Genomic DNA, 24,050 nt, shown 5'->3' with positions numbered 1-24,050 from the left:
AAGTGGAATGATACTGTCACAACCATGAGCAGAGCAGTGCATGTAAGTTGTGTCACTGTTTTGTGGCACAAGATAGGAGGCGGGAGATTTTGCAGACCAGCCCATCATGAAGTAAGAACTTCATTAGTTTAGTAGGCATGTGAGAATAAATCCAGGAGGTTAGGCCTAAAGCAACAGTCTGCAACACAGCTGTGTGAATCTCAACTCCACAGGCAAGAATGGCAGCCCTCCGCAAGTCTTGCCACTGCTCTGTTTGCAAATGAAGCAGGTTCAGGAGCATATCCTGCATTTAGCTATACCCTACTGTCACTGCAGGTGCTAAAGAAAAGCCAACTGCAAATTCCTTGCTGGCCAATCCCTCCCTTCTCCTGCAAACTGGCTGTCAGAGGTGTCTCCTCAGCACACCTTTCTGAGCTAGTGAAGCCAGGCCCCAAGTTTCACTAAATGCCACACTGCTATTGAAAGGCACTTGTTTCAGAAGGGAACTAGAAAAGCACTGATTTCTACACTTCCAACAGATAACAGCACTATCTTAAGCAGTTTACAGGTCCTGGAAAGCAGTGAAGAAAACACTGCGGTGGGAAAGTGGTTTTGGATGACTGCTCGAGTATATCTGCACAGGTAAAACATGCACATCAGCCAGCGATAAGAACACAGTACTGGGGCACAGGACGAGGGGGAAGCATACATCTCCATACAGCATATGGTGTGAATCATGTCCACATACAATTTTGTGGGAGGACAACTCCTTCCCTGCTCACTCTCAGCAGCAACGGGGAAAAAACAAAGATAGATAAAGGCAGAGGCAGGTGCTGGCACTACAGTTCTCTAGCTGACCCCTTCAGAATAATCACAGTAGTCCAACCCCTGCCAGCAAGTCTACCCTGCCATTTCTCACTGGGGATGCTGGCAAAGCTGTGTTAGTGTGAGCCACAGGGAATGAGCTGGGGATGGGGACAGCAGAAGAAATTAACTGCCTTGTATTTGGAAGCAGTACAGCAATGCTCAGGGTACAAAGGGTAAACAGCGAGGAACAAAAAATGACAGCGTATCACTTATACAGAACACCAGCTCCACATCTGTGGTACTTTTGGGAAGACAGCGTTCTTTGCACAAAGCCTTTTAAACTGCAATGACTTCTCCAGCATACGATCTTTGATCTCTTAATTTAAAACTCATCAAAACTGGAACTATTCAAATACTCTCCAGAATAAATATCTAAATGAAGAGGCAGTGTCTTCTGAGACCCCTTCAAAGGCATAGAAACAAATGAAGGTGGTAATTTTAAAGAAAGGTGATGAAAAAAAGAAAGTCTCTCTAAAATGCCTGTATATTTTTGTTTCCTTCTTCAAGCACGACAGGACAGAAAAAGCGCAAGTCAGGAGGAGTCAAGCTCAACATCCACCGCTCAGCAGAACTGACAGCACTGCCAGCTGGCATAAGAGACACGGCAGAAGAAGCCCTGAGCAAACTGCAGCGTGAGCACATATCCATGGACACCCAGAGCCTTTACAAAACTGTCACCTTAACGGCATACTTAGCTCTTGTGCAACAGTGATTTAAAAAAGATTTCATCACTTCTCTGTTTCCTGTTGTACATCCATTCAGGATCCTTTGAACACAAAAAATGGCTACAGTCCCAGTGGAATGATCAGAAAACTCCAGAGACCTCCAGTGTCTCTAAAGTAACACTGTGCTTGAGAGATCATGAGAGCTCCTATGGCGTGAGCTAACATCTGTATTCAGGTGTTACTAACAGGGCCACCATCATGCCTGCTCCACAGACATCTCTGAATATCTTCTGGTTTCTACTGCAGAAATATTTCAAACTGAACGCTTTTTTGGTAATCAAGTGAAATAATTAATGAGATAGGAGGGAAATAGCAGGGCTTTGTAACAGCAAATGAAAAGTTGGGAAGATGCGGAAGAACCTCATTTTAGGACTATCCACATTCTGACTTACGCTTATTTTAAGTGCCGTGCTTCAGAGGGACATGAAACAGACAAGGCTAAAACAAGAAATAGGAGTGGCAAGAAATTTTACTCTAGCACCCTCTTTTGCCCTCCCACAGCAGGATATGACCTCATGTTAAGAAGTCTCTCACTAGAAACATGTTGGCATTACCTCATGCTTTTTACAGGTTCTTCTACTAATTGCGTATTTTTTCCACAGTATACCAGTATGCATTTCCTCCAGGAGCTTGATAAATTATACATTAACACAAGAGTTTTAAATTTCTCACATGCCAGACAGCATTTAGGACCCCACTGTCAGTTATTGCTCTGTAACACACTCTTGACAAGTATTTGCAAAGGTTTACTTAATTGCAGTAACCATTCCAGAAAAGGACAAATAGGATAAGGTGGGTTTTTTTTGTACTTTCACACAAATTCAGCTGCTTTTTCCCATTTGAGAGTCTTGTCCTACTTGGCTAATAGTATTGATACGTGTACTGGAAAAAGTAACTGTACTGATGATTCTTTGTAAGTGAACTGACATTACACAAGAAACTATCTGACAATTGTAAGATGAAAATATATTCAAAGACACCATAAAGAACTCACTGAATGCCATTGACTTTGCATTAATTAATCTTCAGCAAAAACAAACATCAAAACATTTAAAGACACGTGTGAGAACTCCAGCACATACTTTTAAAAGCAGCTTGCAGATTTCGTATTTTCCTTTTGCTGCTGCTTCATGTAGAGGAGTGAATTTCCACAGGTCTGCCACGTTGACAGAAGCACCGTGCCTCACTAAGAGTTCAGCCACTTCGTAGTGTCCATAAGAACAGGCATTGTGCAGGGGTACTAAGCCACTAATCAAAGACAAAGTATTAATAGCTACAGAAAATAAAATCCAATATCCAATCATACAAAGTTCCAGTAAATAAATCTCCCGCTTCCACCAGACATTAGTGGCATCTTTCAGTCTTTCAATTTTCATAGCTTTATTTCACTGCTATTAAAACAACAGTTAAAACTCCATTACCCTCCTTCAGTTCTCATCCATGAGACTTTTAAATACTCAGCAAGCACCAACGTTACAACTTCCACAGCAAGTAACTTCAATGCTGTTAGCAACAGCCAAAAACTAAATCACAAGAATTGCTGATGTCCTGACTTTGGACATTTGACTGTAAATTTCAGAAAAGGTATAACACTATACAAGGTGTTTGAAGTACAGTTATTAGTAAGCACTGCACACCTCATAGATACAGAAAAATACCCAAACATTTCTTTCAGGAAAAGCCTGAAAATTCAGTATTGGAAATGTTTTAGCATTGGGAATGAATTATCCCCCACCCTGAACCACTATATTGGAGTGAAAGATCAAACATAATCAGGCTATTCTACATGACTGATTTGCAAATAATGCAAAAACCTGTAAATGGATTGTATCATTTAACTGGGTATTAACTGAATAAATAACTTAATAAAAGTTAACTAGCAGAATTTTAAAAATGACCAGGGACAATCCTGGTATTTTACCCCATGCAATTCAAAACTAATTTTTGATCACCTGAAATAACTTAAAAGGATGCTTTTAAGTATAACAAAGTCTCCAAAATGGGCAAAAGGGGAAAAGAGGATCATGTATTACAGTGCCAACTACGTACATGACAACAGCTTTGCCAGAAAGCCATGTGTACCTTAATGGTCTATAAATCTCCCTACAGTGATGTCAGGAACAATGCAGAACAAAAAGGAAAGAGAAAAATTTTTAAGAGAAAAACATGATGGTTACTGAAATCTGAAGCAAAATGAACGGAGGGGAGGTATAAGTCTCACTAATAGAAAACAGCAGAGCGTATCATGGAATGAAAAGTACCCTTTATCTTTGGCATGAACATCTGCCCCATGGTGCAATAGATACTCCACCACTGATACGCGGTTATATCCTGCAGCAAAGTGCAGTGGCGTTGAATGACGGCCTTCCAAATCTCTACAATTCACATTCTGAGGGCTGCAAAGTTGCTGCAAAGACAAAAGAAAAACCCAAAATCTAGTACAGAACTAAACCAAACAAATGATCCCCCCCCAACAAAAAACAGTTAAACAAACAAAAAGACCCCAAAAGAAAAAACCTGAACTACTGCCCCCAAAACACCCCAACACAAAATTTGATCCATTTATTATTATATACAAATTTTTAGAAGTTAGGCTTCAAGAAATTTCTTTCTACTTAAGCAATGTTAAAAAAATAGCTGCTCTAAATTTATGGCTGAAAGTACTTCTATAACAAACAAGACTTAAATGATGGAAGCAGTATGAAGACATTCCTAATGTATTAGAAAGGATGAGCCTCTAAATCACCAAGCACCAGGTTCAAAGGCCATGTAACTTTCTCCAGATATGTTACCATTTCCACCTTATGTTCTATTCAGAAATCTAGAAATATTGAGCTTGGCAGTCAAAGCAGCTGCTGGTGCACAAAATTGCTGCTGTTTGAATATGTATCATGTTGAAGTTCAAGGCGAGAATGCATGCAGAACGGTCTGTCTGTAGGCTATTTTGCCCACAGATCAAGTGAGAAAGACGAGATCAAACCTTCCTGTGATGCTGGTATTCCACAGCCTGACCCTTCACCTTCAGATTAAGGATGGCTTGAAATGTGAAGTCTGCTACCTGTTAACACTTTTGTTTGCTTGCCTTCTGACTGAATCATGCACCTGAGGCTTGTTTCTACTAAACTGGCATTGCGAGGGTCACAGGGTCCGCGTCAAAGAATTACAGCTGCATCTGCAACATTGCATCTGAGTCCATTGAAGACATGACTGTGTGAAGGACTAGGAGAACGAACAACCAAAAATTCAAGAGAAACACCTCAGCATATCTTAATGCGCTATTTTCTAGAAAAAAATAATGAAGAGATTTGCCTTCCCATTTTTTATGATTTACCATCCACTGGGTACTACTTACACAATTCTGGTAGCAGAGGCTTCCCACAAGTCTTTCACGGCAATACAAAGTGGAAAGTTAAGATGAATTGCTCAAACCTACCTTCACAGTTTCCAAGTCTCCAGCTTTGGATGCTTCTAACAACCGATAATCCACATCAGATGTGCGCACAGGTGTACTTTCTACAAAGGGAAAAAGATGTTTTAGGACTACTAAGCATCATTAAATTATATTAACTTCTGCTTAACATATTTTCCAAACTGAGGAGAAAAAAAAAGGTCTGTTGCCATTTGTAAAAATGCAGTGGGAGTTGTGATGTTCAAGTTCACATTGCCTAAATGGCTGAATAAGGAGCCTTAGTTTCAGTGTAAACCAGTCAGATTTAGACCCTAAATCCGATATTATCCTGCCAAACAGAATTTCAATGTTTTGCTAATTCTATGTATGGTAAAAATGACCATTTCTGCATTTAAGAAATCTACACGCTCACTGAGACAGATTCAAAGTTTTGCTGAAGATAAAAGCACCTTTCTCAACAATTTCAGCAAACTTCATGAGGCACCAGAGTACAGCCAGGGTTAAATATGCGCAATTCAGCAGCTGAATTACAGCCTTTGCACTCTACACTTGTGATATGTCTCCTACTACAAAGCAGTGACAATGGGATGGGATTTCTAAGACAGCCCTGGCCACATGGTGACTGCCTGCCTTATGATGCTCCAGTTCTATACGGCACTTCATAGCAACAATGAAATCTGTCCCTTGTTACAAACATGGGGTGGTTAAAAACAGAATCAGAAGAATGACATAGTGATTAAAAGGAGATCTTTAAAGAGATGCTTTTTTTCCTCTTTAAATGACTGTAAGACAATGACAGGTTTTGGCCTCAAAACTCTTTTTTACCCCACTTCTCATTAGAAATATGCCTGTGAGAAAGCAAGCATGCTCAATGGAAGGAAGAAGAAATGGCTGGAAAGGAGCTGCCCCTAGAGCTCTTCAGTGTTGCTCAAAAAGGAGCTGAAAAGGCAATCCTGATCACTTCATTTGTAATAGAAACTGCTTTCTATTGTAGAAGCCACTCCTCTCAAGCTCAAGGATTTATGGAATAGAAGTTTCGGCAGCATGTTGCCTGATCAGTGACAGAAATGACTGCCTAGGGCAAAACAAACAGGGCAAGGTGAACTTGGGGTTGCAATCCTCTGTAAGAATTCTGTAAGAAAGTCAGAGTGTTGTAACAGGCTAAACGCATTCTAGATGGGCATGCAACTCCATCCAAAATACTTAGAAGACTTCTTTAAATCTAGAGAACTGGTACTATGTCCTGAGAGGAAACCCCAGAGATGTTCTGAGAAGGTACTTACACGTTAACACAGTCTCTGCAGAATCCAGTCAATTCCTAACTTTGCAATGTAATCTGTGACTATATCACAGGAGTGGAAAATGGGTAAAGGGATATTTATTTTCTTAACTAGCTATCCTTACAGAAGGACATCAACTTATCTATTCATTTTGAGGTAGTATTTCCTATTGCAGCCCTGTTTTCTCTTCTTGATCAGTGTTTTGTGGTCTTTTGCTGCCTCCTTGCCTCCATACTCACTGCAGGGAGAAGGAGGAGGAAGAGGAAGTGAGAAGCATCTCCTACAAACTCAACTGTTAGGTGAAGAAATGCTCTCAGTTGAAGGAGAGGCTGAGAAAGCTCAGGAAAGAGGGACAGTGGCACCTTTAATACAGCCAAAGCTGCCAGCTCCTTTCCTCGAGTCCACCTCGATCCTCTGGAGCAGTTCCACTAGAAAGCAGTTAGATTCAATGATCCTAAAGATCTTTTCCAACCTAAATGATTCTATGATTCTAAGTGATTCAAACACATGCTGCAAGAGAAGGACGGCAGCAGTAGTTTGACACAAATGTTAGTGACTGTGGGCAGAGCACAGAATGCATCAAACTGCTGCTGTTGGAGTGGGATAAGATTTCAGCTCACACCTTCTTCACCTGACGTTACTTGCCTTCCCTTGCTCTCCCCAACAGCACCACCACCTCAGCATCCTGAGGTAGGGAGAGAATAGGTGAGGCTACGTCCTGTACTAGATCCAAAGTAATTGCTCCTTAGCAATCATTTATGTCTTCTCTGGACTTCTGTCCTTGTCTTCACAAGATAGCCAACACCCTGAGTTTGGTGAGGGTAAAAAAATAAATCAATCAGAAACACAATCTAATTACTACAGGAAGGAGACATTTCAATTTCACTAGATAGAACTTAAGTGCCAAAAGGCTGTGCACTGAGCAAAGAAACAAAACAAATCTTACCCTTCAAGAAAAGCAAAACTAGCAGCATTTTCTAATAACCATTTGAAAAAACTAACAAGCTCACTTCATGAGCTTTCTTACATTACTTGGCCATACTCCTACCAGTTGCAACCAAAATCTCAAGCAGCTAGAGGAAAGTGGTATCCGCTGGCCACTATGTCATCAGAAAGCTGTTTTCGTGGTTGTTTTCTCAGTTGGGAAGTAGCTCAGCAATCAAGTGTGAAAAAAAAAAAAACAATCCAATACTATATGGAAAATATTTTAAGCTGTGAACTCAAGAGTCAGGTAATAATATCTATGAAAACAACTTCAACATTTAAAAGAAATAATTCGTTAACTCAATCTTACAAAAATGAACACGCAGTAATAGTTGATAAATAACTTCAGCATTCATTTACTAGCTTTGAAACACAGAGAACAAAGTGTCAACAACCCTACACTACCTGCATTTTTTCAGCTTTTGAATCTTTCAGTCTTGCACACCTTCAGGTATGTAAGAGAAAGGCTGCTGCCTCTCCAATGAAAACCAATTCAGTATGACATCTGAAACTAGTTTTCCAAGAAAAGGTAAATCAGTGAAAATGAATCTTAAATTCAGAATCAAATGAATGCTTTCAGAATACTTCTAAGTTTACTATTTTTTTTAAAATCAAACTCCTATTATCTTTAACAGCAGGAGATATGTTTACTTTCTTCTGATTCACAGCTAATATTCTTCTCTCTCAATATACATACATACAGTCTCGTGCATATTTTTAGCAGGTGATACTACCTGTGTAACCAGCTACATCTCAGGAGTGGGTGCACTCCAAAAACAGTCCTTCCTTGCACTGCTGTAAAATGCTACTCCCTCCTTTTTTTTTTTGCCTTTTTTAAGGAAATATTCTTGAAAACACTGAAGGAAATGGAGTTTCTACCTACAATGGGTCTTCTCATCTATCTGGATATCTGCATTTCTTTGACTACATGCATATACCACTGTAAGGTGAGTTACTTGCTCTGTAGTAGCTACTGATGCAATTATTCTTCTCTCTACTTGCAGAAATTCAAATGTGACATAGGGTAAGAGGATGCAAACTCTCAAGCACTTACATGAAAATAGTAGCACCCTCTTCAAATATCTATTCACCTTTTTAATGTAAGATATGAACAAATTGTAATCTAAAGAGTATCCAGAGCACTGTCACAATAAAATCTTTCTCTGCTGGAAAAGGAAGAGATTTGAACTAAAAGTTCAAATGGTTTAGCAACTGTCAATATTTTTCTGCCAGTAATACTCTGCTTGTGACTGCTAAAGTATGGAGCACCTACCAGGGTGGCTGATGAGAAGAATAAAGTTTCTCAGATGTTTAGCAATATTCCAGTTGCCTTGGGACTTTTTACCAAAAAAAGCCCAGAACTCCCCACATCTGCCTTCCTAGAATCTCCCTGTACAGCAGCATGCTCTAAATCCACAGGATCTTTATTTTCTTCCCAATTTGCACAAAATCACTGCATTGAGCAGGGCTTTTTTTTTTCAGAAAAAAACACACAAGAAAAGAAAAAATATCACACAGTACATACTGCGGATATCTGCACACGACAGCAGAGGGGAGGGATGAGAAAACAACTGCAAGTCTCTTACATTAAAAAAGAAATAAGATCCACAGCTGTAAAGGGAGAAGCTGAAGTTCAAATACACAAGCCTTTATTTTTACCCACCACTTAGAATCTGTTGCACTGCTTCATTTCCCATCTGTGCCGCTGTGAAGCCTTGTAAAGAGATGATGGAGGGATCAGAGCCGTAATTCAGCAAGAGCCGGCAGGTTTGCAAGTGACCTGCTAATGCTGCCCTGTGCAACGCTGTTTGACCAAGTGTGTCCAGTGCATTCATCTGAAAAATCAGCAGCAATATAAGATATTTTTACAATTAAAAGCCTGCACCTATCCCTGCCCTTAATAAGAAGGGCAGTAACAAGAATTTTCCAGCATACAAATTTCTCTATCAATCCCTCTGCATTGCAACTAAACAAAACCAACTGACAAAACAAGTAAACACTCCAATGTAAAGATGATTTACTGCGGATGCTCTCCTGTCTTTTAACAATGCAGGTTATTTGTTTGCGTGGCTAACAGACAGCACAGGATTCCAAAAATCATACTTAAAATAGTGATCAAGCTTTTGCAAATTCAATGAAGATCAACCTTGTGCAAGAAAAGCAAAATTCTCACAGAAGAGGAGGAGGTGGTAAATAATTAACCAAACAATTCAATGATCTTCCTGCTTTAAGGAAATTACCATCTGTCGTCCTCAGAAGGGGAATTAACATTACTCACTACCAAGAATTAAAGCAAAGGAAAGATGTCAGAGTAGGAATTCTATGAAGGAGTAGGGAAAAAAAAAAAGAGGCTGGATTCAAACAGTCCATTTCCTCCTCACTTTTTGTACTTTTACAGAAATGTTAAGTATAACTGGATATAATTCTACTCAATACAAGACTGTATAAACAGGCAAAATGGAGTATTGCTTTCAAAGAGTATGATATAATGGACACCTATCTGTCTGTCAAGATCTAGCAGAGTATCTAAATAACTAGAAGCATCTCCATGGGTTCACTATCAGAGAAAGGAAGAGAATAATAGAAAGCTTTAAAAAGCAGAAAAAAACCCTCATGAAAACAACCTTTCAAGAAGACACTTTGTATGTAGCAGCAATTCATGACAAATTTAAATGCAAATGTCCAACAGCTTTTTTACCACTTTATGAAATACACTACTCTATATTCTCTGCAAGCAACTCAGAACCTGTTATCTGTTTCCAGGCCTAAGGATTGCAGGCTGTGAACTGCATGCATAATAGACTCTGTTACTGTAAAAACCCCACCTTCTTATCTTCTCAAAATCTTTGCAGTGGCAGTGAACAAAGGTTTTGCTTGTTATGTCTCACCTAAAATGCAGCCTGCAAATCCTACTACCTTTACATGAAAACTAGTGAAAAAACATTTTGGGTAAGACATGCATTCTGTAACTAAATGGAATTTAATTAGGGGGTAACTATGTAGAAAATATCTCTACTACCAGATACGGTAAAAAAAATTAAGTAAAATACCTGCAATACAACAATACCAAGCTACAGGAAAGAATAAAGAACCACCACGTAAATAAAGTGGAATATGATTCGGTATTGTCTGAAATTCTTCTATATCCCTAACAATTCTACAGACTGATAAAGCAGGAATTTCTCAGATCACAAACCTCTCTTGCAGGAAGATGCACAGGAGAACAGTTCTGCTTTCTTCTAACCGTGTTCAGCTCATGCCACTCTAATGGGATTTCCCTAAAAGTTTTGTTTTAAATAAAAACTTACTGCTATCATAAATATTAACTAGATGCTGAATGTCCCAAATCCATCATTTTGTTCAGATGATGATCCTCATCTGTTTCAGGACACCGGATACCTTTCACCACTGATAAGGGCATGAAGAAGAGCAGAAGTCTGGGACTGTACAGGTTTAGTGATAGTGAAGGCAGAAAGAAAATGAGACTTATGGATTCTGGAAGTAGCTGATAACACTCCGTTCGCCCAAGAAAGAGAATCTTAACTAACGTCTTCTGTAACACTGAATTCCAATGTTAAACATGCCCGTACTGAACAAATTGTTGAAGAATAGCAGCAAGGCATTCACACTGCACAATTTGATACTGACTGTGTACCTGGAAAAAATGTTACTATTCATTTGAAAAGAACACTAGCAGAGTCATCAGATCCATCATCTCACATGTCTTATGCAGGTCTCCTTTCACCTCCAAATAATTATCTTTGCCAACAATCGATTCTTGTGGCAGAACACCAACCACCAGAAATGCCTGCTTACTTCTGGGATAGAGGGCTGCAGCTGACAGAGGGACGCATGCACCAAATGAAGTTGTTCTTTCCCTCAGGAGCAGAATTACGCTTTGAAGGGTAATTTCATGGGGAATACGTTCACTTTGAGGCAGATCTGATCTCACCAATCACGCAGCACTTGTCTAAAACCAACCCAAGAATGTACCGTGCTAAGCCTGAAAGCAACAGGATTTATTTCCAGATGAAAATCAATTTGAGCATTACAAATCGAAATACAAACTGAGATTAAACTCTCATGAAAATCAAACCTGGGAAGACATATGACTGGGTTAACCACTGCTCAATACTAGGTCTAAAAACATGCCCTTTCAAATTCAAAAGTTTAAACTCTATTTGACAAAATGCAAAATATCCAAGGTGTACTGCCTTATTTGTGTGCTGAGAAGGCATATTGTTCCAGCTGCACCAGTCAAAAAAAAAGACAAATATTCAACTAGTCTCCTTTATAAGCGGTCTGAAATTAGAAGGCTGCAGCTCTGAATTACTTTGCAGACAAGCTTCCTGCAAGGACCTAAAAATGACAGATTTGACAGCTTTTATTCCACAGCAGACTGGCTCTGGCTTCTTCACCTCTTAGTATGAAAGCAATCACTCCACTGCTCAACTCGCAACATAAAAGCGGAATGCAGTTATCAAACAAAGTGTTTTTAAGTAAGGCTTTTCATGGAAAGATCCTGTCCTATACAGTGTATTTCCCCAATGCAGAATTCCTTCTGTTTTTCCCTTTTGTCCCTTTAATTTCCTTTTCCCCATCCTGGATAGATGCAGTAGAGAAATCGGAACGGTCATGTATCATCAGACACTGAAGAGATTTTTTTCCTCCCTGCACCGCGGCTGTCTTGGAACAGTGTACACACCTACAGCAGTAGTCCCTTGGCTATCAGGCACTTGTGGCAGCTCAACAGCTGAGACCTGTTCAGGAAACTTTTTTTCAAGACTTCATAAGCATATGAGCTTTCTGTTGGTATCAAATGCCCTAAATATCCTCCTACTCTTTGACACTACAGCAGCACAAAAGATAACAGCTTCCAAGCACTGCAGTTTTCTCTGTGAGATCTTTCTTGGAACGTGGAACTTGTGCTCTGCCAGCAGTTCCAGTATCACGGTATCCTTCCCTGCAATGCACATGTTCTAACTGCTCTCCTGCTGCATTTATTTTGAAGACAACTTGCAGTACGTCTTGTGTCTTTGTGCATACAACAGGATAGGGGTGAAGAGGCGCTGGTGGCAATTTCAAGCTCTGTCAGAAGAAAAAAAAAATGGAAAAAAAAAAAAGAGAAAAGAGGTCTAGTTTCACTCTGACAGCTCCTACATGATCCAGCCATATGTCCCTTTGCATAAAAGCTTCAGATTAATGTCACTAAGTTTGGATGTCTAAGCAGTGAGAAAAGTTGAACCACACAATTGCAACAGATGACAGAGTTCTTCATGTTGTTAACCATCGTAGTCCAGAACCTGCTACATTTCTGAAAGGAAATTCAATTTTTTAATGCTTAGTCTTTCCTGAGAAAATCATACCTCTACCTAAAACGTTGGAAGCAAATGTATTACACAACAAGGTTATTCAAAACCATTTAAGCCTGTCTTGTGGGTCTAGATAGATGATGACAGTTTTCAAATCCATGATCATGAAAGGCTGGCAATGTGCTACTCCAATGCACAGAAATAATTGTATCATGCAAAGATCCCTACAGCAAGATCCTTCTAGCAGAGCAGAAGGAAGCCATTTCTGCTACCACTATGAATAGGGACACTCTGTCTAACATGACCTTAGAAAGGCTCATTTTCTCTTGTAGAAGAATAGTTTCAACTGTATCCTTTAGAAACATAACAAAGTTAAACAAACAGCATTCATGACATCTCTACACTTGCCCAAGATACCAGTGAACTTGCATGCCTGCAGGTCTTTCTTTCCAACAATCATTCCAGTTCGGAAAAGACTTTAATCCTTTTCTTCTGCACTGCTAGAAAGCCGAATGTCTTTCTGAACATATTAAATTTCCCATGTATCTGTAAATTCATACAAGGAGCTAGTTATAAGAGGTATCCAACTACCTAGCAATACAACAAAACAGGATGAACGCCACTTTTTCATTAGTTCACCCCCTTCAAATGACTTTCTTTTTAAACAAAGGATTTCAACCACCTTCAAAGATACAGTCGTTGCACTTCAAGATTTGCTCACGGGTCTGATAAAAAAAAAGTTTATGTTTGAGGAGTCTTTGTAGATGCTCTGATTTTGTTTTTCGTAAGGTAATTCGAGGATATTCAACATCAAATAAGCAGTGGTGTGAAATGCTGTTTCACACTGCAGTTGACACAAACAAGTAAAAACTGGGTATGGCATTTAGCCAAGGTTTCTCACCTCTGCTTTAGATGTACAGTTGACAGTCAACTTCTGCAAACTGAAGTAACAAGCTAATGAAAGTATCTTCACTGACCATGGAATGGGTATTGGTTAGACAATATGCAAGTGATGTGCACCAAGGACGACTTCACAGTTCAAATTACTAATCTATAGTCTGTGTTGTCAGTAAGGGCCAGCAAGACACACCAAAGTTAAGTAATTTGCGGGTATAGGTTGACTCTTGCCAATACTAATGTTCTTAGAAATAATTCTGTAAAATATGTCAAGATCAAGCACATGTTATTCAAGCAGTCCTTCATTTTTTTATTTTTGTCTGACATACTTCAAAGAGCAAATTCACACAGTGATAAAATTAAGGATAATTAAATCCAGCTCCAAGACCACGAACCATCTCTTGCTCATCCCAAACAAATTCCCTAAAGCAGTCTTTACCATGCCTCAGTCCATTTCACAAAACAAGAAAAATCTACTCAAACAGGCATACTTCACATTATCTCACTTCTACTGTCTGACACAGATCACAGCTGCTCCTCATGAAAACAACAGTTTCCTCTCTATTGCTAAAATAACCACAAATTATTTTCAATCTACAAAACTTTACATGACTTTGTCTCCTAAATCCATTACCGGATGTTTTTCTGTGGGTCAGCTCTCTGCCTTTTGGCACTGGATTTCAGAAGAAAGTTACACTTTCTTTGAAGCCCCAGTTACTCATCTTTTTCAAATTGTTACACTCTCTATAATCAGTAGTGGTTTCCAGAAGGTAGATTAAAGCTGACTTATACCGTACCTTTCCTTTGATAGAAGAAATGGTTGCAAAGCAAAGAAAATATGGTAGGTCTCATCCATCCAAACTTCAGTAAGCATTTGATATGGGATCACACAGGATATTTTTATTTATTTTATATGGAAAAATAAAGATTGGTTGAAGAACTGAATGTATGGAAAGGGGGAGGGCTGCTCAGTGATTGGTTGTGGGATAATTTTGTTTTAATATTTTCATTAATGATCTTGGCACAGGAGAATTGTGCCAAAGGGCACGGGTATGAAAAATTAGCAAGAAAAAAAATAAATAAAAATAAATATTGAGATTCTCTTAGTACTACAATACTACAGGAAGGGTCTGAGTACTACTGTGTCATGTCTATTAAAAAGGCAAATATGACCCAATATGCATTAGTCCAGCATTTACATCAGAGATATGGAAGTGCCATCATGTAAGGCAGTGGAGGAATGAATTCCATTCTTGTTGCCTGAGCTCCGAGATTTCCTCTGGTGCTAATAAAGAGAAGGGTTATAAAGATCATTAGGAAATGTCGATGTTCCCTTATGAGGGAACACTAAGCTTTTGAGGCATTTAGCCTACCAAAACAAAGGCTAAGAAGTGTCCGTTCCCTGCAAATACCTCAGTAAAGGAAGTATCAAAATGAAAAAGAGGTATTTAAACCGTAGGAGTGTGCTATTCAAAGAACAAATGGATATTCACTGTGAAGCTGCTATTGCAGGCAGACTGGATTCACTAGCTTGTGAAAACTGTCTCTCGTAAAAAAATACGACTAGACAGGATCAAAGAACTTAGTACTACATCTTCTGAAGTAACGAAAATTCAAGGCACAAAAAGAGTAAACAGGAAGAAAAAGCTTCCAGAAACACAACAAATGGTAAAACAAAATAATAAAAAAGCCTGCTTCAGGGATTAAAGCTGCCATGTCCCAATAGCCAGAAACAAAGAAATATCAATGTTAAGAGTGTCTGATAAACTGATTGCCTACAGTCAAAGTTTGAGCAAGAGGTCAAATGACAATACACAAGACAAACATTTTAGAGTAATTAAATAAGCCTAGTTAACTAATTAATACTCTAGAGCATATCCCATCTGGGAACTTCAAAGTGCTTCATAAGCCTTAATGACCTACCTCTCATGAAAAGCCACGATTACATTAGGTACCGTTTTACAGTTTAGGAACTTTGGACACAAATAAAGAGGGACCTGATCCATTGCAGTATAGAAATATAGGCTTAATTTTAACTATGAGTGGTCTCCTGCCATGCACTTAAGTGCTTTGCTAGATCTTAAATGTGAATGGCTATCCTTAGAATAACATAGCAAGCATACACCAGGATATGAATGAAGAATGAGTTTCAATGACCACTAACGTACCTCTATTTGCACACTGCCAATGGATAAAACAATAGAAGACACCACTCAGCATGGTTCTGTAGATAACTGCGGGACACTCACCACCATCACTCAGTCCACAAATGACTCATGGATCATGATTTAGGAACCCTTGCTTCAGGACATAAAAGAATTACAAGCTATCGTCAGAATGTGCTACTGACATAAACAATAAAATTGAGCCATTCTAGTAAGGATGACGTCTTTGAGCTTGCTCCTAACCTGGCTACACAGAGCTAAATCTTCAAGAGAGCACTAATTTAAATACCTAGAGTATAGTAGCAGGCTTTCCAGAAACCCTCAGCAAGCAGAAACTCCTTGTATTTCAAAGTAAATAGCACTTGGGTGTCAATACACTTGAAACTCCAGCACGTCCAGCTCAGTGCCTACCCAAGTACCATCAGTACTGAATTCATGTGCAAAATCAGATCCATAAAGCCATGAGGTATCTACTTCTATGGCAAAATTATTTTTTTTAACTTTTAGTACAAAGATATGATAGTAAGAGTGAATCTGTGAAAACGATAATGAATGGTTTTGATGACTCTGAGACCTCTGGCCCTGCGTTCCCCCCTGGGAAAATCTTGGCATGTCACCACTGCATCAGGATTCTCAATTCAGATAAACTCTGTCACGGTATTGTTATTAAGCTATTTTATAATGACTTTAAAGTACTATGCAAGTGAATTAGATACTGAAATCTGGCAATGAGCTCTCATACAGGCTTATAAATTACATTTCATTGTTTCAAAATAAAAAGACTTAGTATTGACTATGGAGACAATTATATTGCTCGCACCTCCTAGCACGTCAAGAGTGACACACTAGATTGTTATTACACGTATATTTCTTCTTTTCTAGCTACCCGAATGAAGATGAAGGCTCAGAGTAATGTGAGGCCCCTTAAAGCAAAAACAAGGAGATCATTTTTATTTTAAACAATGCAAAGAACATACCCATCAAGAAGAGTTTCTCAGAAAATTAAGTAGCTGAGTATATCATTACCACGAACATCAAGTTTGCTGCTAAAACTCAGAGAAATATAATTCTGAAATACTTCTGAAAGATGCTTAAAAGACATCCGAAATAAAGACAGTTATACTTTCCTCTCCCTTTAATTAATAACTTGCTGAACCACGTGTTTCTATGCAAATTTCACCATAGGCTTACAAATTACTTTGGTCAGCACCTATCAATGGCTGAAGGGCATGGCAAAACAATCTGGCCAAGAGAATAAGAAGAAAGCAAGCGCTAAGGGATGCACAGCATTAGACCGCTGGACTCAGCATCAGCAAACTCAGACATTGGATATTGTCAAGCCAACAAAATAAAGCAACAAGAGGCATCCGGATGACCACATTTATTTGAAATGAGTAGCAAGATTCATTAAAAATGAGTAAGTTAGACTCCTAAAGCCTGTATTCAGTTACTTGGAGAGAAGACCTAATTTTCAAACGGGACTACTGAACATCCTGTACTGATCTAAGATAAACACACTTCAAGGTTAACACAAGAAAAAAAAGGCAACAACTATCATAAAAACTAACACTGCATTTAATCAATATATATCTTTTTCTTGCCTTTTGCCTTAAATAAAATATATTTAAGTAAATTTACCTTTGCTCCATGTTTATGCAGAACTTCCATGACATCATTATGAGCTTTTTCAGCTGCAACATGTAAAGGTGTCATGAAACTAGAGGAGAAAAAAAAATAAATTAGTTTTACATTCCTAGTACGGCAGAGTCCTTTGGAAAATTAAAAAATTTCAGAAACCTACTCTTTGTTTTTCTCATTAACATTTGCTCCTTTCCTGAGCAATAGTTCTGTAACTTGCTTCCTCTTGGGATGCACAGCGGCCACAGCACAGTGCTGCAAAAAAGTAAATACAAATTATATTTCAACTACACAGATGACAAAGAGCTTTAAGATCCATGACTTCATCTCTTATTCTGCTAAACGTCAGATGACAAAATTTACAAACAGAATCCATCATATTTTTGCCAAAACATATAACATACAGAACAAAATACAAGCCAGTGATCAATGCTAAATTATTCTTCTCAGAAAAACAGTTTTCATTTTAAAGCTATTTGTCAGTAATGAAAAAAAGCGGTATGTTCCCAACTACATTAACAAGGTCTCACGACAAAACCAGCACATAATGCACAAAGGAGGTAAAGACAAAGGGCTCGAAACAGCCTAACTTCCTACAGAGGGACTCCAAAGGGGTCCGTTAAGATTCTGCTGCTGTTTTGATTAACATGTCTTTTGAATGCTGCTTTGTTCATTCTTCTATTTCAGCCTGTATTGAACTTGTTAACCCGCTGGCAATTCTGTCACACACCCAGTTACAAATTATGTAATAAATAAACAGGCAATAATGTTCTCTTAAAGTATCTTCTTTTCCATGCTATGAGAAAGATACGTCGTTCACCACACTGCTCTTCAATGCTCAAGCCTGCCCTTGTGGGAACCACATACAGCCCTTTGCTAGGTGTAACTATTCTCCTGAATGTGGCTGGGGTCTGCTTGTTGGTTTATCTGTGCATTCAGCACACAGAAGTGAGTGCTTTGTTCCTCCCTTTTGTCTTTGAATCTCTGCAGAGACTAGACTCAATCTGTCCTGACATTTTCAACAGTGGCCCTATCAATCCATTCCTGAGGCCTGAAATTACAAGTACGGTTCCAGATAAGCTGAACACCGCGCTTTAAAATCAGTCCAGAAATGCTTGTCTCAAGTTTGGATGTGTCAAGATAGCAGAACATGAGAAACAGGAGATACTTTTGAATATTTTTGTGTTTATGTTTACCCATGTTTTAAAGCAGTAACATGGAAAAAGCAGACAGTCTGCTGGAACAAAGTTCTCATACTTTCCAATACCAGAACAATAGCCTTTACAATGAGACAGACCCCAAACAGAATGCTAATAAGTAGCAATACCATCTTCTGCCTAGTCTCAGCCTTCACTATGAAGTAACTGCCACTCAAGCTTCCACACGGCTGTTATCAGCAGAGCATGGCCAAGTTTCACATAGGTAAGCTTTGTAAGTAAACATTAAGATCAACTTTTGCTCTGAAAAGTGACAGTATTTTTGAGGCTTTGCAGATAATATCATATTGGCAGGAAATACAGATAGGTTAAAGCAGCACTAAAAGCAACACAAGTGCTCAAATATTGCCAAACCTCAGAGCAACACTGAAACATAAACCAGGTGCTTGCTTTGGCCTTTGTGGGGTAATAGGGCACAGACCCCAGTGCCCCATGGTAAAAGATATCATACTTAGGACAGGAATCGCTCAGTTAGGTTGTACATAACCTTATCTGACCCTGGAAGTTAAGCCCTGCCACTTGGATGGGAGACCACTTGGGAATCTCAAGTACAGGAGGCAAAAACTGAGAAATCACAGTCAAACACTTACTGGACAGTGAACCAAAGAGATCAATAGAGCTAAAATATCCCATTTTGCCTAGCTGTCTCTGCAGAATAAGCGGGCAGAGAAGAGCAAAGAACACCACAGGACTACTAAGTGATCATTACACAGCTAAAGAAATGCCACATATCAGCCGCTGATATACTGAGGAAAGAAAGGATAACATCATCCCAAATTTCCTACTGCCTTCACGTTCAGCCTCTAAGTATCTCTTCGCTGTCTTGCCTCTAAGTTCAGGCTAGGATGCTGAGTCCTCCATGGAATGAATAGAGCATATGGATGCTTGGTAGTCAACACACAATGTTCTGATCACCATCACAATATTTATAACGCTAAATATGCAGTTGTATGCCTGCAGCTGAGACCTACCACTGTGAAGAAAATGTTCCACTGGAATAAAGTATCGTAACTATAACAGTTTTTAATAATACCATTAGTCTCTCTCAACTTCAAGATCTCCACTGCATCTGGGATACTGGCTGTATTCTTTGCCTCCACTGTTTCTTCAAACAATGAAGTAAGAGCAGGATACTGTCAGGAAAGACTCAAAGGCCCCTTCTTCCATAGCTAATATGGCATTGTCAGTACTATTCTAATTCTGTAAGAGCCTGTGATATACATCTAGTGTCTCTTTTCACCAGAATTTTACATACCCTATGAAGAAAATTTGTAATCCGAGTTTGCGCCCATAAAACATGAAGGAAGCACTGGTCCACTGGAATAGAATTTAACCCCAGAAAAAAGACAGCAACTGACCAACAAAAAAAACCCAAACAAACAAACAAACAAAAAATAGAGTGATGGGGAAAAAAGCAGCAGAGAAGTGAAAAATGAACAGGTGAGGAGTGGCTGGGGGGCTTCTGTAATTCACCAGGAAGAAAAAAAAGTAATAAAAATTATATGGTGTTATTTCTATAATGGTGGTTTAATTTTAACATTATAAAGTGTTTGATGGCAAATTCTCAATCTCAGATGACGAATACGTTTTCATAGTGTAGAAATAAAACTCCTCAACTAGCACTACTACCACATTTATCATAAAACAAATGGATTGACTGTATAACCTCACCAGTGCCGTCTCATGCGACTGTGGCTGCTTAAAATTAATGATCTCCAAAGCAAGTGTCTTTTTCACTTTGGCTAGGTCTGCCTCTCTGGCTGCTTGCAGTAAAGAGTGTCCTTTGAATTCATCTGTTAGGGAAAAAGACACATTTAATATTCAGCAACATGTCACATTGATAAATGTTATTGGAGAAAGGCCGCTATACTCAAATTATGAGGAAATAAGAGTTTTTCTGTACATCTTCAGATAGTGGCTAACCTGGGACACAGAACATGGAATATGGCCTACTGAAACCAAAGGGACATTTCTAAAGGAAAGGGGAAGTGATTCCTTGAGTACAATCCTTATAGCTTTCTCTCTCTTATCCTCCACCCACTCGATATTAAATGCATATGTGACCTCTAAATTACTTACTTATGTGTTCGAGTGAGTACAATGCTATTACATGCTCTTCAGAAAAAACCATTACTGTTGCTTTTCAAAAACCTCACTGTATTTACAACTACACATAATTCAAGGTAAAGCCTCAACATAAAATTTAAACATAAAATATTAAACTATTGGTCTTCAAGAAAGCTAACCATCTAAGCATTTGAAGCCAGTCTGCTACAAAGATGAAACAGGTTTTGATAGCAGCTATATCTTTGCAAGTACTGAGAGGTAATTTTGTTATTTTCAGTGTCACATCTGGTTCAGTTCAGCAACTAGTTCACTTTAGTTTTAAATACTTTTGAATTTGAGGAGGACTAAACGTGTTTTTCTTAAAATGTATAAACGAAAGGTAGGTTAGCAAAAATGACATCTGAACCTGGGAAACAGAAAAAAAAGCTCAACAATCTCAGTAAAAATAACGGTATTTTTCCTTCATATGCAAGATTGAAATGCTGAGCTTGTTAAGAGGGGTTTTCTTCTCCCACCCTTGTTTTAACATCTGCTGCATTTCTGGATTTAGAAATAAAAATAAATGCAGTAACTTCTAAGTTTTCATTTCAAATAGAATTTGAATTTCTTTGTAAACAAAGCATTACACAAAGCACAAGTACAAATAAAACTTGAAATAACAAATAACTGTAATATCATTCCTAAAGTATAAAACCAAAGAACTCAAGAATATACTAAACATGTTATTTTGGGTATGCAAATACAGGATGTCCTATCAAGATACTGTCAAATTTGCCATAACATTCACATTTGTGTACACATTTCAGTGGATATTAATGGACATGAAACTTTCCCCACTCCTCTCCAGGAACTATAAATAAATAAACAAACCAAAGTTTAAAATAGATGGTTTTTTGCTTGGTTGCTAATTTTAAACAAATGGTAAACTAATCTGCCTCAAAGTCAGAAGCATCTCCAAATTTAGCGCAGAATAGAGAACAGAGAAGTAATGCTCTCCTCTTTTCTCCTAGAGCCATGTTTTCTGCTGCACATGACCTCACCGCCTTCGCAGGCATAGAACAGTGACAGATGAGAACCTGACTAGCTGTGACTGTGAGTAGTGAAGGATCACATTCTTAGCGTGTCAGGGGGCTTCTGCTATATTGGCAAGGTAACAGACAAAACCAAAAGCTTATTTATAATTGAGTTCAGAATCTACTTCTCAAGAAGGAGTTTTCTGTAACTTCATAATGCTTTATTTCCATACTTGTCTCATTTAATTACCTTTTACAGTTTATAACAATGAGAAAACAAATCCCCAAAAGAGGGCAAATAAAGGCAGACAAATTCAAATTAGAGCTCAAATATTGTTTTGTAAACAGCATAGGGACTGCACAGACTACAACAGAAGGTGCTGGAATTTCCATCTCTTCAAGTTCACACACCAAAGCTACCTACCTTCTGGAAGTTACTCTTTAGGTGTGATACAGAGCCTCCTATGTGACTTAACTGGACTTTAAGCATCAAAAACTCCCACAGTCACAGATTCAGCAGTACCTTAAACATTTTAAATCTAAGAAAACCAGATAATACCACGAACAGTATATCAGAGGTGTCTGCGTATTTCAAAGTGAGAGGCACAGCTGCAGTTACTCTGCTGCTTTGCATCTGCTTGTGAAGTACAAGGAACCTGGCCTGAAAGGAAAGGACCCCTTTACACCTACTGACAACTGCTTCCAGTCTGAAAACACTTACAGGTCAGTCTCTCCCTTAGCTCAGGCGTTGGAGCCATATCGACCGCGCTCTTGCCGTGGCAGTTGACTAAAGTGGGATCCGCACCGTGACTCAGCAGGAGGGAGCAGACCTCGACACGGTTCTTGGAAGCAGCCTCGTGCAAGGGTGTAAATTGCCAGAGGTCCATAGCATTCACACAGGCACCGTGCTAGCACAGCAAAGAAAGCCTTATTTTAGTAAGAAATCAGCTTCAACAACTAAAAGCTTACAGATTTTCATTTCATTATAAAAACTGGTTCCATTCTTTCATACATGAACACAAATGCAAAAAGTAACTATACAAATACCCATATATGCAAAAATACTGTTGAATCCTCAAAAAAATTGGAATTTCTGTACGAGCTAGTTTTTCAGTTGAACAGATTTCTTCCCTGAAAAATTCAAACAAATGAAACACTACTGAGTGTCCACAGAAATTAGGTGGGGAAAAAAACCCATATACTGTACCACAGAAAGATTCTGAAATGACGTACAGGATGTTTGAAACCTGTTACTACAAAAAAACCAAAACCAACCCAAAAACATCTTCCTTCTCAACTCTGATATAAACAGTCCATATCTCACCTAACACATCTAACTCTACACTAATTACTCTTCATCCTTCTGCTTACCTTCAGCAGCAGCTCTGTAACCTCGTAGTGTCCATATGAACATGCATTATGAAGAGGCACAAGACCACTGTATGGAAGAAGGCAAATGACAGATTTATTTAAGCAGCATTTTTAAAGATGGTGGAACAATTTTCTCGCTACTGAGAGATGAGAAGAAATAAAATTAGATCTAAAATATTTCAATATTCAAATATTTTAAAATTAAGATTAACAAACTAATGGAAAAATCTAACCTTCGCAAACAACACGTTACTTAAGAGTGGCATTAAAATGGAGGTTGTTTTGTTTTTTTTTTTATTTGGTCGTAACAAGCCACAGATGTTTAATCTACCAGTAAGATTAGCATTAATTGGCTTTGGAATGATCTTTCTTTAACCTATTAAGGATGGGAAAAGTCCCATTCCACATTCAATTTGCTCAAGAGAAGAGAGTGTTCTGTTTCTGCCTAAATATGAACTCCTGTTTATTTAAAATGGTATGTGAAAGGCAAAACTGCCCAGATAACGCTAACATAACTCCTAGATATATTATGAAGATATACAAATATCCACAGAAAGTACACTGAAATTGCTGATCCAAACTGTGGAATGACCTGATCTTACTCCATCTTTTACAGTACAACCTATTTAACTGTGCAAGATACTTCTAAGAGAGTCCCTGTAATTTTTGTACAGCTATATTACTGGAGGCCGTACTTAAAAATGACACTAGCAAAGTAAATAACAGGGATCTAGTCAAAAGCACAAAACCTAATAAAAAAGTCATGCATTGAAAGGGAGATGCAAAGAGGACAATTATTACAGAGGACAAAATTAATTTAATTCAAGCCAAGCAAGACAGGCTAGCTATGACTCAACAAATCAGGATGCGTAATACACAGAAACCAATAATTAACTCTTCACCATTTATGAAAAATACAGGGGATGTTTCACAGAATTGCAAAATCAAAGAGCATTGGGACAGCAAGTACTAGATTACAGGGTAAACTTAATTTTAAGGTAGATGCTCTCAGAAGCAGCACTGCATTTGTCACAGGAGAGGGAAATTTGTTTTGGCGAAATTTTTCAAACTGTTATTTTCTATCCCTACTTTTCTTAATTGTAACATATGGGTTACACATGTACGA

General features: G+C 38.5%; 1 protein-coding gene across 3 annotated transcripts in view; it reads right to left on the bottom strand.

Moving 5' to 3' along the window:
• TNKS (tankyrase) overlaps positions 1–24,050 on the bottom strand; it is a 143,032-nt gene that overhangs the window by 19,463 nt on the left and 99,519 nt on the right. For all 3 annotated transcript variants that reach the window (XM_054203424.1, XM_054203425.1, XM_054203426.1), the window contains 9 exons: positions 22,925–22,991; positions 22,275–22,461; positions 20,145–20,266; positions 17,420–17,511; positions 17,257–17,335; positions 8,908–9,079; positions 5,005–5,084; positions 3,833–3,978; positions 2,654–2,819 (listed from right to left, as the gene is read on the bottom strand). In XM_054203424.1, the coding sequence (XP_054059399.1) occupies positions 2,654–2,819; positions 3,833–3,978; positions 5,005–5,084; positions 8,908–9,079; positions 17,257–17,335; positions 17,420–17,511; positions 20,145–20,266; positions 22,275–22,461; positions 22,925–22,991 (1,111 nt within the window). The remainder of the gene's footprint in view (positions 1–2,653; positions 2,820–3,832; positions 3,979–5,004; positions 5,085–8,907; positions 9,080–17,256; positions 17,336–17,419; positions 17,512–20,144; positions 20,267–22,274; positions 22,462–22,924; positions 22,992–24,050) is intronic.

Source organism: Rissa tridactyla, chromosome 5 (genome assembly GCF_028500815.1).
Source record: "Rissa tridactyla isolate bRisTri1 chromosome 5, bRisTri1.patW.cur.20221130, whole genome shotgun sequence".
Classification (NCBI taxonomy): Eukaryota; Metazoa; Chordata; class Aves; order Charadriiformes; family Laridae; genus Rissa; species Rissa tridactyla.
The sequence above is the reverse complement of the archived record's forward strand: the minus strand, read 5'-3'. Positions and strand labels throughout refer to the sequence as shown.